At 40.9% G+C, this 15,941-nt stretch overlaps 1 protein-coding gene across 1 annotated transcript in view; it reads right to left on the reverse strand.

Moving 5' to 3' along the window:
• The window catches only part of LOC140730591 (uncharacterized), a 244,979-nt gene that overhangs the window by 151,150 nt on the left and 77,888 nt on the right, over positions 1-15,941 (reverse strand). Inside the window, exon 6 of the mRNA XM_073051258.1 lies at positions 5,444-5,541. Coding sequence (XP_072907359.1) covers positions 5,444-5,541 — 98 coding nt within the window. The remainder of the gene's footprint in view (positions 1-5,443; positions 5,542-15,941) is intronic.

Below are 15,941 nucleotides of genomic sequence, written 5' to 3' on the forward strand. Positions count from 1 at the left end.
AGAGGGCTACAGGTAACCCTAGGTAATTTCTAAAGTAAGTATATCTTCAACACGGCATTGTGGGCTGAAGGGCCTGTAATGTGCTGTAGGATTTCTATGTTTCTAAGTTTCCCTTACCAGACTTTGCAGTTCAATCCATTTTGAAAACTGTAACTCCTTCTAGTCAGGTAACTCAGTCGGGTGTACTCACCATTAACCAAGTTGCAAAGCACAAACAATTAAAATCTGTCTCTGACACAGCAGCTTCTGTATCATGTGTCCCGGAGAATCTGATGAGTTATCCTCCACAGGATATCCAGCAACAAGCCTTAGTATTTACTGGCTAGTTCAGTTGAGGGACTGGTCAATGGTCATTTCTGCCTCCCTACCTAATCTCAACCCCAAGGTGCTGATGGTGCTGCCACTGAATGTCAAAGGGAGATGATTAAACTCCTTTTGTGGAGACATTTTTGCTTTTTCTTGGGCGGTTCAAAGTTAACATGCCACCTTTCAGTTTTCAGTATTTCAGTGTATCGGTTATTCAGGAAAGACAAACAACCTCATCGTATGAGAAATTGTAAAGGGAGTAGTTAATAATCCCATCTGTTATTTTATGACTTTGAAAAGCTCATTACTGATGTTGTTGAAAATGCCCTGAAGAAGCCTGCAGCAGTGATCTGGGGGAGGGGTAATCAGCATTCAACAAACACAACTGATTTTCTTTGTATTGAACTAGCCAGTGGAAGGTTCTTCCTTGGTTCCTGTTGTTTTCAGGTTTACCAGGACTCCTTGTTGACAAATGAAGACTTTATATCAACTACCATTTCCTCTCATTCATCCCTGGCGTTCAGCTCTTTGGTCCACATAGGATCAAAGCAGTGAAGAGATTCAGGGCTAAGCAAAACCTAGACTATATGTACATTGATCAGCATGTTACTGATGAGTAAGTAGTACTTAATATTGTAGATGGCACCCACTATCACTTTACAAATGATTGATTGCAGGCAAATGTGGCAGTATCCTAATTCCAAGAATCCATATGATTGAAATATCCTGCAAGCAGACTCACCGGGTAATGTTTGTGTTCTCCCTTGACAATCATTGGGGCCTGTGCCCCCACACTTCATTTTGCTCTCATCCGGGCCGCGGTTCCTGTCCTCCAATTTGTTCTCACTGGGAACACGGTTCCTGTGCTCCATTTTGCTGTCACTCATGGGGCCCTGGATCCCGTGAGTAATTTTGCTCTCACCAGGGCCCTGGGTTCCTGTAATTCATTTTGCTTTCACCAGGGCCCTGGTTTCTGTGCTCCATTTTGCTCTTACCAGGGCCCTGGTTGTTGTGATTTATTTTGATCTCACCAGGGCCCAGGTTCCTGTGATTCATTTTGCTCTCACCCCTGTAGCCCTGGTTCTTGTGCTTCATTTGCTTTGGACCCATTTCCCTTGGTTCCCTTCCATTCACCCAGTTTACTGGAAAATTTAGTGTGATACTTGGGTGATTGAATGCTTGGGCCTAATGGTATTCCGCAGGAGTCAGTGGTGAGGCCATTCTCACTTGCAAGATAGGTGAACGACTTGGATGTGAATAACAAGACACTATCAATAATTTTGTGGATGGCATGAAGATTGGAAATGTTGTTGATGGTGGGGAGGGTAGTTTTGGACTGCAGGGTGATATTGTTGTAATGGTGGAAGGGATTGAAAAATGGTAGATTATTGTCAATGCTTTAGCCTTTAGTGCTCACCTACTTGGCTCAATTGTCACTAGGTAAATTGGGAGCATCTTCCTGTTAGCTAATTAATTGTTGACTATCATTTGTGACTGACTATGCAGAAGGAAAGAGTGGCTGTGCATCAGACGCCTTTTCAGTAAGTACTTAGACTGCAGATGCCCACTGTACTGGTCTATAAGGAAACAGAATGAGGTCTACAATCACTTTAACTGTGACTGCATTGTTCTTCAACTGGTGGAGCTGCAACAGGTTCCACAGTTATATAAATACTGCACTGAGCTTGATCCCAAAGAGCTAGTTGTACCTTAGATTGTACTTACTACTTGACATGCTAACTTACTTCAGGCACCATCTGATGACCTTGACCATCCTTACTTGATCTGCTTCCTCCCCTTCCAGAAGATCAATTGTGAAGCAATCTGTGAAGCTCTGAAAGCAATCCTCAAAGTTTACAAGTGTGTGTTTGGAAAATCAAATTAAATTGCTGCCTTTATGCTTCAGTTTCCAGTGTATGAGGGTCTAGTTGGTCGTAGGTGCTCATTTGAAGTAGAAATTAGCAAAATGCATGGAAACAGACATTTTCCTTAAAGGGTATTGATCAGCATATTCCAATTTCTAATAGATGGCTGGACAGTTGTTGCAAACTATCTGCTTGGAGCTCTCGTCATTGGATACAGTAAGTGTCTGTGTTCACAGTATCTTTTACGCTTTTTGTTATTAGTACTCAAATGAATAATGCTACCACTTCATCTGTGGAATTAAAGAGCAAAAGGAAAATAAATTCACAAGCATGCTGTGTTACATAAATGCTCGAAATACATTGTTACATGCAGCTGTAAAGTGAAGGAGATACCTTGGAGGCCGGATATGTATTTAATACGCTGGTGCTATGTTGAGTTTGCATGTCCTCCCTGTAACTGTGTGAGGTTCTCTCAGTACTCCAGTTTCTTCATGTTCCCCAAAGATGTGGTTGGTTTGTTAACTGGCCACAGTATATTATCCCTTGTTTAGATGAATGTAGCAAGTCAGAGAAGTTGATTGGCATGTGAGTGAGAGCAGGTTTCAGGAAAATAAGTCTTGATTGACTGACTAAGGAATAAGAATGCTTAATACGTGCTTGATACTTTCTTGTGCACCTGGATACCCAATTTCCTCACTTGCAGACCCCAGGCAGTTCGGATTGGCAATTACTTCTCCTGCACAATCACCTGCAATGCTCAGCCCCTTGCTCAGCTCACCTTACACTTACGACTGCGAGGCCAAGTACAGCTCCAATGCCACATTCGAGTTTGCTGGTGCGGTTGTTGGCCCAATCTAAAGTGGTGATGAATTGGCATATAGGAGGGAAATTAAAAATCTGGTCAAATCAGGAGGAAGAAAGCAGAGGTCGATAAACCAGTCATCATTAGGGGATGGGAGGTGGAGAGAGTTGGTAACTTTAAATTCCTTGGCGATGCCATTTCAAAGGATCTAACCTGGGCTCAGCATGTAAGTGCCATTGCCAGGATAGCACTGCAGAACCTTTACATTTTTTGAAGTTTGCACAGATTTGGCATGTTATCTAACACCTTGACAAATTCTATAGAAGCACAGTGGAGAGTACCCTAGCTGGCTGCATCATGGCCTGATATGAAACACCAATCCCCAAGAATAAAAAAAAGTCTACAGAAAAGTAGTGGATACAGCCCAGTCCTTCACAGGCAAAGCCCTCCCCACCACTGAGCACATTTACAAGGAGCCCACAAGAAAGCAACATTCATCATCAAGGACCCCACTATCCTTATATACACTTCTGCAGTTGTACAGGGCCCTGGTGAGACCACACCTGGAGTATTGTGTTCAGTTTTGGTCCCCAAATTTGAGGAAGGACATTCTTGCTATAGAGGGGGTGCAGCGTAGGTTCATGAGGTTAATTCCTGGGATGACAGGACTGTCATATGTTGAAAGATTGGAGCGACTGGGCTTGTATACACTGGAATTGAAAAGGATGAGAGGGGATCTGTTTGAAACATATAAGATTATTAAGGGATTGGACACGCTAGGGGCAGGAAACATGTTCCCGATGTTGGGGGAGTCCAGAACCAGAGGACACAGTTTAAGAAAAGTGGTAGGCCATTTAGAATGGTTGAGGAAAAACTTTTTCACCCAGAGAGTTGTGGATCTATGGAATGCTTTGCCTCAGAAGGCAGTGGAGGCCAATTCTCTGGGTGACTTCAAGAAAGAGTTAGATAGAGCTCTTAAAGATAGCAGAGTCAAGGGATATGGGGAGAAGGCGGGAACGGGGTACTGATTGTGGATGATCAGCCATGATCACATTGAATGGCGGTGCTGGCTCGAAGGGCCGAATGGCCTATTCCTGCACCTATTGTCTATCCAGGCCACGCTCTCTTTTTGCTGCTACCATTGGGAGGTACAGGAGCCTTAGATTCCACACCAACAAGTTCAGGAACATTTACTACCTTTTAACCATCAGGCTTCTGAACCAGTTTGGGCAACTTCACTTATCTCAACTTTGAGTTGATTCCTCAACCTATGGACTCACTTTAAATGACTCCATAGCTTATGTTCTCAGTATTATTTATTGACTTATTAATTAATCTTTTTTTGTATTTGCACAGTTTGTCTCCTTTTGTACACTGGTTGTTTTTTAGTCTTTGTGTATAGCTTCCCCCCCCCCCCTTTGATTCTGTTGCATTTCTTAGTTCTACTGTAAATGCCTACAAAAGAATGACTCTCAGGGTAGTACATGGTGACATTCTTTATTTTATTTAGAGATACTGTGTGGAATAGGCCCTTCTGGCCCTTCACGCGTGGTACCCAGCAACCCCTGACAACCCCCGATTTAACCCTAACCTAATCACAGGACAACTTACAATGACTAATTAACCTACTAACCAGTACATCTTTGGACTGTGGGAGGAAACTGGAGCACCTGGAGAAAACCCACACTTTCGTTGGAGAGGATGTACAGACTCCTTACAGAGGGCGGTGGGATTAAACTCCGAACTCCGACACCCTGACCTGTAATAGCTCCGTGGTAACCGCGAGGCCACCATGGAGCCCATGTACAGTGCATACTTTGATCAGAAAGGATCAGCCAGGAAAGAATTTTGAGGGGGTGAGTGTGATATGTGGCTCTGAAAAAGAATGAACGATTATGCTCCTACTTAGTTTTAATTAGGCCCTTTCCTCTGATTTAGTATCTGAAAGTTGATACAATGATCTACAGCAGCTGGAGATTATATCACAAGCAACACTCCTATAGTAGGCCTGGGAATACTGGTTGCCCTTGACAAAATGCCAACATATTGATTGAACCTTTGTTAATGGGGAATTGATACAATGTACTCAGGGAAATTACAGCATAAAAAGCACAAAATCAGTTCAGTACATCGGTTCCCCATTTGAAATTTAAATGGTAAATGCTAAATATTTAAATTCTGATAAATGTAAAAAGAAAAAAACAATATCTGAGGAGAGAGGAACATAATTAAGTTTTCAGGTTGTCAAATTTCCAAACATAGCAAGAGGCGATCTCTGTTTCTCTTTTCACAGATGCTGTCTAAAATGCTGAGCCAATGAAGCTTAGTTTTGTTGGATTTTAATTTTTTTCAAGCTAAATAATGCACATTTTTTATTTTAAGGCCTACTTTTCAAGCACCTTCCTTGAAAAGTAAGTATTTCTAGCAATGTTATTTCTTTTATAAATAAACTAAATTGTCACAACCATACCTTGCCAACTTGCTCAGCTCTTCGGCGCTTAACACAGTGGATCGTTTGTGATGCTGATGGTATAATTCTACTTCTGGAATGACAGACTTTACCTTTGCCTTAAAAAATGATAGAAATCCTCATTACATATCTCACCACATAAAACAGTCAGTTTGAAATCAATCTGAGATTCTAACTGTAAAAATGCACTTTCAGAAACTTGTATCTGAAAAGTAATTTTGTCACTAACATTTTTTTGCATTTCCAATTAAAGCTCATCAATCTGAAACATTAGCTCTGTTTCTTTGTACATAAATGCTGCTTGACCGGTTCTGATTTTATTTTGGATTTCTGGCAATTTCTGGCAATCCTGACAATTTGTTTGTGAAACTAACTTTGTTTGTGGTAAAAAGAAACAGCAATATTTCCATTGCACCTTTCAAAGACTCCATACACCCCAGATTTTCCTTACAACCAGTAAAGCGTTTCTTAAGTATAAATATTGTTAAAATGTCGGAAACATGGCAGCCAGTTTGCATGCAGCACACTCCCTCTTAAAGCAACTTGGAAATGAACAAATATTCTTCTTTTAATGATGTTGAATGAAGACTCAATAATTGCCACAAAACTGAGGATAAACATTTTGCTCTCCTCCTGAGTTAACAGAGTGGTATATGGGGTAGGCTGACAAACAACAGTGTCATAAATTGCTTTTTTGTTAGACTTTTAAGTTTGTGTGTCTGAGTTCCCATGTACAGCACATGATATACACTGAGCATAATACCCTGGGGTGATTTGAAAATTGGTTCATGAACAGAGGACAAAAAAACACAGAAATAAATGGGTCATATTTAGAAACTGGGAGGTTAAGACAAATATTGATGACATAGGCATGTCTGTTGCAATCTTAGGTGTTCGCAATCTAGATGAAAGAACCAAGAATATTATATCCAAGTCCTTCACTTCTGTCTGTGAAGCAATTGCTCCGATGATGAGATGTTCTGCGCAGAAGCCTTTGAAATGTCTTTCTTCTCCCTAGACTGTGCCTTCCTCTGAGCCATTGTGGATAGAACACATAATCACATTTTATGGATTTCTACCATCAAGGTTCCAACACCAGACTCAACTTCCCTTCGCTTTCAGAATTTCAAAAGAATTGTTCCCCTCCCATCTCTCCCCACCCGAAGAAGGATCTCAGCCTGAAAACATAGAACATGGAACATAGAAATCTACAGCATGTTACAGGCCTTTTGGCTCACAATGTTGTGTCGACCATGTAACCTATTCTAGAAACTGCCTAGAATTTCCTTAGCACATAGCCCTCTATTTTTGTAAGCTCCATGTACCTATCTAAGAGGCTCTTAAAAGACCCTATTGTATCCACTTCCACCACCACCACCGCTAACAGTACATTCCAGGCACCCACCACTCTCTGTGTGAAAAGTTACCCCTGACATCCCCTCGATACCTACTTCCAAGCACCTTAAAACTATGCCCCCTCATGTTAGCCATTTCAGCCTTGGGAAAAAGCCTCTGGCTAGATAGATAGATAGATAGATAGATAGATAGATAGATACTTTATTCATCCCCATGGGGAAATTCAACTTTTTTTCCAATGTCCCATACACTTGTTGTAGCAAAACTAATTACATACAATACTTAACTCAGTAAAAAATATGATATGCATCTAAATCACTATCTCAAAAAGCATTAATAATAGCTTTTAAAAAGTTCTTAAGTCCTGGCGGTAGAATTGTAAAGCCTAATGGCATTGGGGAGTATTGACCTCTTCATCCTGTCTGAGGAGCATTGCATCGATAGTAACCTGTCGCTGAAACTGCTTCTCTGTCTCTGGATGGTGCTATGTAGAGGATGTTCAGAGTTATCCATAATTGACCGTAGCCTACTCAGCGCCCTTTGCTCAGCTACCGATGTTAAACTCTCCAGTACTTGACTGCCCCCCTCATCTTATACGCCTCTATCAGATCACCTCTCATCTTCCATCGCTCCAAGGAAAAATGGTCAGGTTCACTCAACCTATTCTCATAAAGCATGCCCTCTAATCCAGGCAACATCCTTGCAAATCTCCTCTGCATTCTCTCTATAGTATTCACGTCCTTCCTGTAGTGAGGTGACCAGAACTGAACACAGTACTCCAAGTACATGACCTCACGGCTCTTGAACTCAATCCCATGGTAGATGAATGCCAACACACCATACGCCATCCTAAAACATTGTCAACCTGCGCAGCAACTTTAAGAGTCCTATCGACACGGACCCCAAAATGTCTCAAATCCTCCACCCTGCCAAGAATCTTACCATTTATATTATACTGTCTTCAAATTGGATCTACCAAAATAAACCAATTCACACTTATCTGGGTTGAACTCCATCTGCCCAGAACTCTATTCTCAGCCCAGTTCTGCATCCTATCGATGTCTTGCTGTAACCTCTGACAACCTCCACACTATCCACAATACTTCCAACCTTTGTGTCAGCAGCAAACATACTAACCCACCCTTCTACTTCTTCATCCAGGTCATTTATAAAAATCTCATAGAGGAGGGGTTCCAGAACAGATCCCTGTGCAACACTAATGGTCACCGACCTCCATGCAGAATACGAACCATCTACAACACCCTTTGCCATCGACTGTTTACTCTTTTCCATAGATGTTCCCTGACCTGTTGAGTTCCTCCAGCATTTTGTGTGTGTTGCTCCACCTTTTCTGCTATTGAATGCTAACTTGTCTTATTCCTTTCTCAGTTCAGTCCAGGGGTCTCAGCTCTAAAGCATTGACAATTTCTATTTCCACAGTTGCTGCCTGACTCAGTGAGTTTCCAGCATTTTCTGATTTTATTTCAAACTTCCAACATCTACAGTTTTTTTATTACATTATAGCCAAGTTTGTTGATGACACAAATTTAGGTATCAAAGGAGACAGAGATGTGTCAACTTCGGTTCTTTGCAGAAATGGGACCCACTCTCAGGGCCTCACGACTGGCTGCTTTTCAATATGCCAAGGACGCGGCCTGGAAGACTGGCGCGCCTTCAGGATGCCGGATTTTTGTGGCTCTGGAGGTGAGCGGATTCGAGGCTGGTGCCGCTGCCTGATGTGCCGTGGGAGTACACGGAAGGTCGAAAGCAGCGAGCTGGTTGTGTGCCCGAAGACCTGAGTTCTTTGGGCACAGAGCTCGGAAAAAGTGACTTTTAATATTGTAAATCAGCCAGTTGTTTGTTATGTCTCCCCTCTCACTGTGAAACAAGGACACCTCTTTTTTTTCTTATTAGGGAGAGAGAGAGAGCCTGTGGTACGCTGAATACCGAGTGAATGAGTAGTCTTTGGAATACTGCAAGTCTGTGTCTTTAGTGATGCTTTGCTGCACGCTTGAGTGCTTGGTGGGGACGCCAATGCTTTTTTGCTGGTGGGTTGAGGGGGGGAATCATTGCTTTGTTGCTGAGTGGAAGGGGGGAGCTGGGGGCCTTGGGATTCTAACATTTAACTGCCATTCATTCTTTGAGGGACTCCTCTGTTATCATGGATGGTGCCAAGAAAAAGCATTTCAGGATGCATATTGTATACATTTCTCTGACATTAAATGTACATATTGAACTACAGAGAAGCTAAGTGATTATAAAAGGACATTGTGTATAGATTTTAGTGTGGGAAAATACAAGTTAGTGGGGGAAACTTATAAGGCAGAGTATTTTTAAGTGGTGAGAGATTAAAGGATGTAGACATTCAGAGGATCATGGGTACCCTTATACATGAAACAGTGAAGGTTAATATGCAGATTCAGGAAGCAATTAGCAAGGCAAAGGTATTGTTAGCTTTTGTTGCAAGAGCATTTGAGTATAAGAAAAGAGACATCCAACAGATTCAGCTGGAGGAACTCAGCAAGGCAAGCAGAAAGTATGGAGAATAAGAGAGCCCTTTGTCAGCTTGTGAATCTGCATAAGGAGTGAAAATGTAAAGGGGGAGATAACCAGTGTGGAGAGGTGAGGGGAAGGGGCAAGGTAGGCGTTTGCAAACAATAGCTGGACTCAGGTCAGGAGCAATTGGAGCCAGATTGGGGAAAGGAAGGATGGAGATAGTGACAATGGCTGGGGTTTGGTGGAGACAGAGGCCTGTAGATTATGGACTCTGATAAGAAAGGAAGGTGATGAGTGGAATCAGATAAGGGAAGGATGATGAGTAGATGGAGGTAGTAGAAGGAGGTGGGGTTGATTGTATGAGAGACTGGCAGATGAAACAAGGTGGAGGATCGAAAAGAAATCTCGTAGTCGGGAGTTTGGGGTGGAGAGTTGGAATGGATGGGGTGTGTGAGAGCGCCCATCCATTCCAAAAGAGAAAGGAGCAGAGGGCGAGTGGGTTTCTTGGAAACAGAGGGTTCAATGTTCATGCCATTAGGTTGTAGACTACTGGGTACTCTTTCTCTGGTTCATGTTTGGCCTCACATTGACAGTGGAGGAGATCAAAGACAGACAAGTTGGTGGGAAGATATAAGGAGGGAAGTTACAGGGGCTTACAGGTCGGAGGTCAAGACACCATTGCTCCATCTTTTGCAATGGCCTTCTTGAGCTATTTTAATCCAAGGATTTGGGTAGAATCCCACTCAATATTATTCTTTATGGAAGCTTAGGAACTGAAGGAAATGGGGCAACACAGTAATATAGCTAATGTAGCTGTTGACTCACAGTTAAATCGTCACATTAGATGCTGTTGGTGTGGAAACTGCAAGATCCCCCTGTGACCATGTCTCCCCAGGATGCTCTGATTTCCTCCTACATCCCAAGAATGTGCAGATTGGTATGTTATTTGGCCTTGGTGCATAGGTAACTATTATAATTTGAGTGGTGTTGATAAGGGAGAGAATCATAATGGATTAAAATAGAATTAGTGTAAGTGGGCAGTCGATGTTACAAGTGCCTGTGAATCTGTAACTCTATGAAACATCATTCTTTTGAGATTGCTTCATCATTCAGAGAGATAATGGATAATATGAACCCAAAATAATCCCAACCTGGACCCATATCCTTTTAATACTTTTGGACTGGATAGAATATCAAAGACTGCAACACCCCATTTATAAAATATGCATAGTTCAAAACATTACTACAGTATATAAGGTTTAAATTTCATGTTACATTGCAACAACATCACCAGACCCAGTCTGTAACTGAGCACCAGCTAAACTAATTAATCCATGCAGAGCAAGAGGAAAAGTAGAGAACATGTTAATCTGGGAAGCACTCATATTATCTTCTAGGAAGACTATCAATTTAGACTTCTTTCTTTGAATTTTCCCCATATCCTTTATAAATAACACACACAAAATGCTGGTGGAACACAGCAGGCCAGGCAGCATCTATAAGGAGAAGCACTGTCGACGTTTCGGGCCGAGACCCTTCGTCAGGACTAACTGAAAGGAAAGATAGAGATTTGAAAGTAGTGGAGGGAGGGGGAAATGCGAAATGATAGGAGAAGACTGGAGGGGGTGGGATAAAGCTAAGAACTGGAAAAGTGATTGGCGAAAGTGATACAGAGCTGGAGAAGAGAAAGGATCATGGGACGGGAGGCCTCGGGAGAAAGAAAGGGGGAGGGGGGAAGCACCAGAGGGAGATGGAGAACAGGCAGGGTGATGGGCAGAGAGAGAGAAAAAAAACAAACAACTAAATATTGTCAGGGATGGGGTAAGAAGGGGAGGAGGGGCATTAACAGAAGTTAGAGAAGTCAATGTTCATGCCATCAGGTTGGAGGCTATCCAGCCGGTGTATAAGGTGTTGTTCCTCCAACCTGAGTGTGGCTTCATCTTGACAGTAGAGGAGGCCATGGACAAACATATCAGAATGGGAATGGGATGTGGAAGTAAAATGTGTGGCCACTGGGAGATCCTGCTTTCTCTGGCGGACAGAGCGTAGGTGTTCAGTGAAACGGTCTCCCAGTCTGCGTCGGGTCTCACCAATATATAAAAGGCCACACTGGGAGCACCAGACACAGTATACCACACCAGCCGACTCACAGGTGAAGTGTCGCCTCACCTGGAAGGACTGTCTGGGACCCTGAATGGTGGTGACTGAGGAAGTGTAAGGGCAGGTGTAGCACTTGTTCCACTTACAAGGATAAGTACCAGGAGAGAGATCGGTGGGAAGGGATGAGTGGACAAGGGAGTCACGATGGGAGCGATCCCTGCGGAAAGCAGAAAGTGGTGGGGAGGGAAAGATGTGCTTGGTAGTGGGATCCTGTTGGAGGTGGCACGTCCCATTCCCATTCTGATATGTCTATCCATGGCCTCCTCTACTGTCAAGATGAAGCCACACTCAGGTTGGAGGAACAACATCTTATACACCAGCTGGGTAGCCTCCAACCTGATGGCATGAACATTGACTTCTCTAACTTCCGTTAATGCCCCTCCTCCCCTTCTTATCCCATCCCTGACAATATTTAATTGTTTGTTTTTTTCTCTCTCTCTCTGCCCATCACTCTGCCTGTTCTCCATCTCCCTCTGGTGCTCCCCCCTCCCCCTTTCTTTCTCCCGAGGCCTCCCGTCCCATGATCCTTTCTCTCTTCCAGCTCTGTATCACTTTCGCCAATCACCTTTCCAGTTCTTAGCTTCATCCCACCCCCTCCGGTCTTCTCCTATCATTTCGCATTTCCCCCTCCCCCCACTACTTTAAAATTTCTTAGTATCTTTCCTTTCAGTTAGTCCTGACGAAGGGTCTCGGCCCGAAACGTCAACAGTGCTTCTCCCTATAGATGCTGTCTGGCCTTCTGTGTTCCACCAGCATTTTGTGTGTTGTATGAATTTCCAGCATCTGCAGATTTCCTCATGTTTGTCCTTTATAAGTATTTCCTTTATCAAGTATTGTGTATTCTTCTTCCACGAGGTTAACTGTATTCTTCATGAAATGCTGGTATTTAACAATTAATTAAACTGGAGGTTTGGGGGAAATAGGAAAATAGAAACAGAGATATGATGAGCAGATTTTATTTATATTAGTGAATTGTTACAATCTAAAATCCAACTGCTTGAAAGCACAATAGAATCAAATTGGATTTAAATCTTAATGGGGACAATTACAAGGCAAGGAGAGAAAAAAAATTAACATCTGTGATCCCTTTATATACTGAATATTGTAAAAGATACTTTCATTTTTAGGAGCATTTCATAAACAGGAGGAATTCATAAACAACCCCCAAAGAAGATCAAAATCTTCACAGGTACCAAGAGACATTTTGTTCTGTGAAACAGGTTCTGTCAATTCCAGTACATCAATAGCTATTAAAAGGTTATTAATTAGTCTGAATGTCTGCCTTCTGAAATAAGGCTGTATCAGATGCACAATGTAATTAACTCTGGTCAAGGAAGAGTGGAGCTATTTGACCTAAATGAAAAGCAAGTTATGTTAAAAGTTTAAGCACCACATAATATGCCCCATACTCGGCATCACACCTTATGAAGCATGTCAAGATCTAGGCGTGGATACAAAGGAGATTCATGAGAATGATACTAGGATGGGGGATTTCAATTACACAAAGAGATTGAAGAAACAGATTACTGGAAGACTTAATAATAGTGTTCAACATCTTGAAGGCCACTGACAGAATAACTGAATTATTACAGTGGTAGATTTCTAATTACGAGAATTCACAGATTTGAGGTGATTGACAGAAAAGGTGGTGAGAAGAATCTTTTATATCACAAATTGCTGGGATCTGAAGTATCTAACCTAAAAGAGCACAGGATGCAAAAATCAATAGTATTTTTGAAAAAGGGAATTGAATAAAACTTGGAAAATTCTGTAGACCCGTTGTGAGCAGAAGGGGAATGGGATTAGTTGAAATATCCTCTTCAGATGGGCAAAATAGGTTGAAAGACCTTTTAGTCTGCTTCATTTTATGATTTCACATTTATGTGAGAGCACCTTAAAGTCCAATACTACATCTGTTACTCTAATACAACCTCATGCACCTGAATGAAGTTTCAGTATGTGGAAAGAACAAAGCTTAATATTATGGACAGTAATTAAATTGAGGCTAGCTAGATAGTTATTGTACAGAATGAGCAAAGGAACTTCATGGTTCTACACTGCAGTATCAGACAGCTTGATAACTAGCAAAAGGTGAACTACTTTGCAAGAATTATGCAAGTGATTCATGTATGAAAAAATCCAAAGCACAATGTTAACCTCCACTCTGTTCTAATAACTTGTTAATTTAGATCTGCATCTCATAAATATTTACTTATGATCCATGACAGTTGTTATGACCAACTATGGCTTTTTGATAAGTCTATAAATTATATGTAACAAATCAAAGGGATTATGGCTGTCAAAATTCACCACATGGGAAGCTTCTAATCTTGATCAGTTCTGAGATGCAAGGAAGCAGTGTAGCCAAGCAAATCATTTCATACATAGCAAAAGGGAAAGTACACATCATGTTATTCTGGGAAGTGCTTATATACCTCCTAGCAAGGCTATCAATTTTATCTCTTTTCACTGTATTTTCCCCATATCCTTCATAAATTCTTCCTTACTCACATATTATAATTTTTAGTTGAGGAGCTGTTTTTTATAGATAGTTAATTATCACAACCTTAAATTTAATGGCCTGAGTTATAGTGGATGTAAATTCAATAATAACTTTCACACTAAATTGGAGGAGACATTTACAAGACTAATGGAAAGAAAGGGAACTGATGTCTGTGTTCTTTTCTATAAGAAAGACCTGGATGGGTAATAGCTTTCAAGTTCATATATTATATTTCCTGACAAATCTGTCATTAATTGGTACTAACTGGCTTAACCTTGATCTAGACAGGAGGATAACAATCACTCAATGCTTTATCTCATTATAAACCTGAACAATACTAAGATGGAATGTGTAAAGGACACATAGGTTTCCATGAATACAAAGCAATATTGACAGCAGAATCACTATGCCTTCTTGATTCTAGTGAGATACAATTGGAATGAGAGATATACGTACATTCTTTTACCAGCACACATGATTAGGGAAACAAGCAATTACTGTTCATGCTAATATTTCTTTAAATTTAAAAATATAGGAAATAATTGAAGGAATAGAACATAGAAAAGTACAGCAGAGGAAAGGGGCCCTTTGGCCAACAATGTTGTGCAAAACCAAATAAATTAGTAATCAAATAGCAAACTAAATTAATCCCCTTTGCCTACACACTGTCCATATCATTTAGCCCTTACTGTTTGCTCTATTTAATTAAAAAGTTTATTTTCTATCTCAATATCATTTTCATGCATTATTCCATTTCCCTTGATTACTTTGCTAAACATCACTTTGCTTCCATAAATCCATGCAAACTCCAAACAATTCCATTATTTTTGAAGGTGCTCCATTATTAGATCATACTTTATACAGTGCAGCAGTTTTCCTACCACTGAGATTAGACTAATAGGTCAGTAGCTTCCCTACATCATAGTACATCTTTGCTTAAATAAGTCATATTTTTGTTCTATAATCTACTAGAATAACTTCAGAATGCATAGAATTTTCTAAAATAATAATCAGAATATTCATTATCTCCAAGTGCCATCAGTGGAAACGTATCTGTAATGCTGAAGTCTTTATAAATTTGTAACATTTATAAAAGGTAATGTGACAAAATGGAACCTGTGCGATCCCGGAGTGATTTGCTGGTTTGTTGGAGGCTTATAGGAAGCTGTGTGTGTTTAATGACGGGATGTGTGTGACATTTGGAACTAGGATGTTTTGACAATAGAGGAAAACAGACACAGCTTCTAAAGACAAATGACTGATTTAAGAACAAATGGCAGGAACTAGAGACGTTTGCAGATAATGGAAGAGTGCCATTATGGAATGGAAAAACCTAATTATTGCTCTCTGTAAGAAGTATAAAAGTGGCCTGTCTGAGCTATAAGATTGAAGCCATTCTCTAACAATTACATATGATCGCTTCCCTTGCAAATAAATAATAAATGCACCTATAATTTAATCCACTCTTAATTTTTTTGTAGTTTGTTACTGCATATTAGAAGAACTAGCTGAATGGTACATGACACATCTATTTCAAAGATCTGAGAAGTAGAATATTGAACTACTGAGTCCTATTGGCTTTCATCTCACCAATTTCTTTAGCATATGTTTTAATGATCCTTATTTATTTCAGTCATTGCTAGGCTTTTTGTTCTCTGCTATTTCTGCCTGGTTTTATTCTGTCTTCTATTGTGAATATAGACACATAGTTAAAATTATAGAACACTAATTTGAAACAATCCATTTGACCCATCTAGTCCATGCTGAACTATTAATCTGTCTCGTCCCATCAATCTGCACACAGAAATAGCCCTTCATACCCTTCCCATCTATTTACCTATCAAAATTTCTCTTAAATATTGAGATCGAACCAGCGTCCACCACATCTGCAACATCAACAGTTTACCCTTTTCCCATAGATGCTACCTGGCCTACTGAGTTCCTCCAGCACTTTGTGTGCATTACTTCTGCTTGCAGCTGATT

The sequence above is a fragment of the Hemitrygon akajei genome, chromosome 7, assembly GCF_048418815.1.
Source record: "Hemitrygon akajei chromosome 7, sHemAka1.3, whole genome shotgun sequence".
NCBI lineage: Eukaryota > Metazoa > Chordata > Chondrichthyes > Myliobatiformes > Dasyatidae > Hemitrygon > Hemitrygon akajei.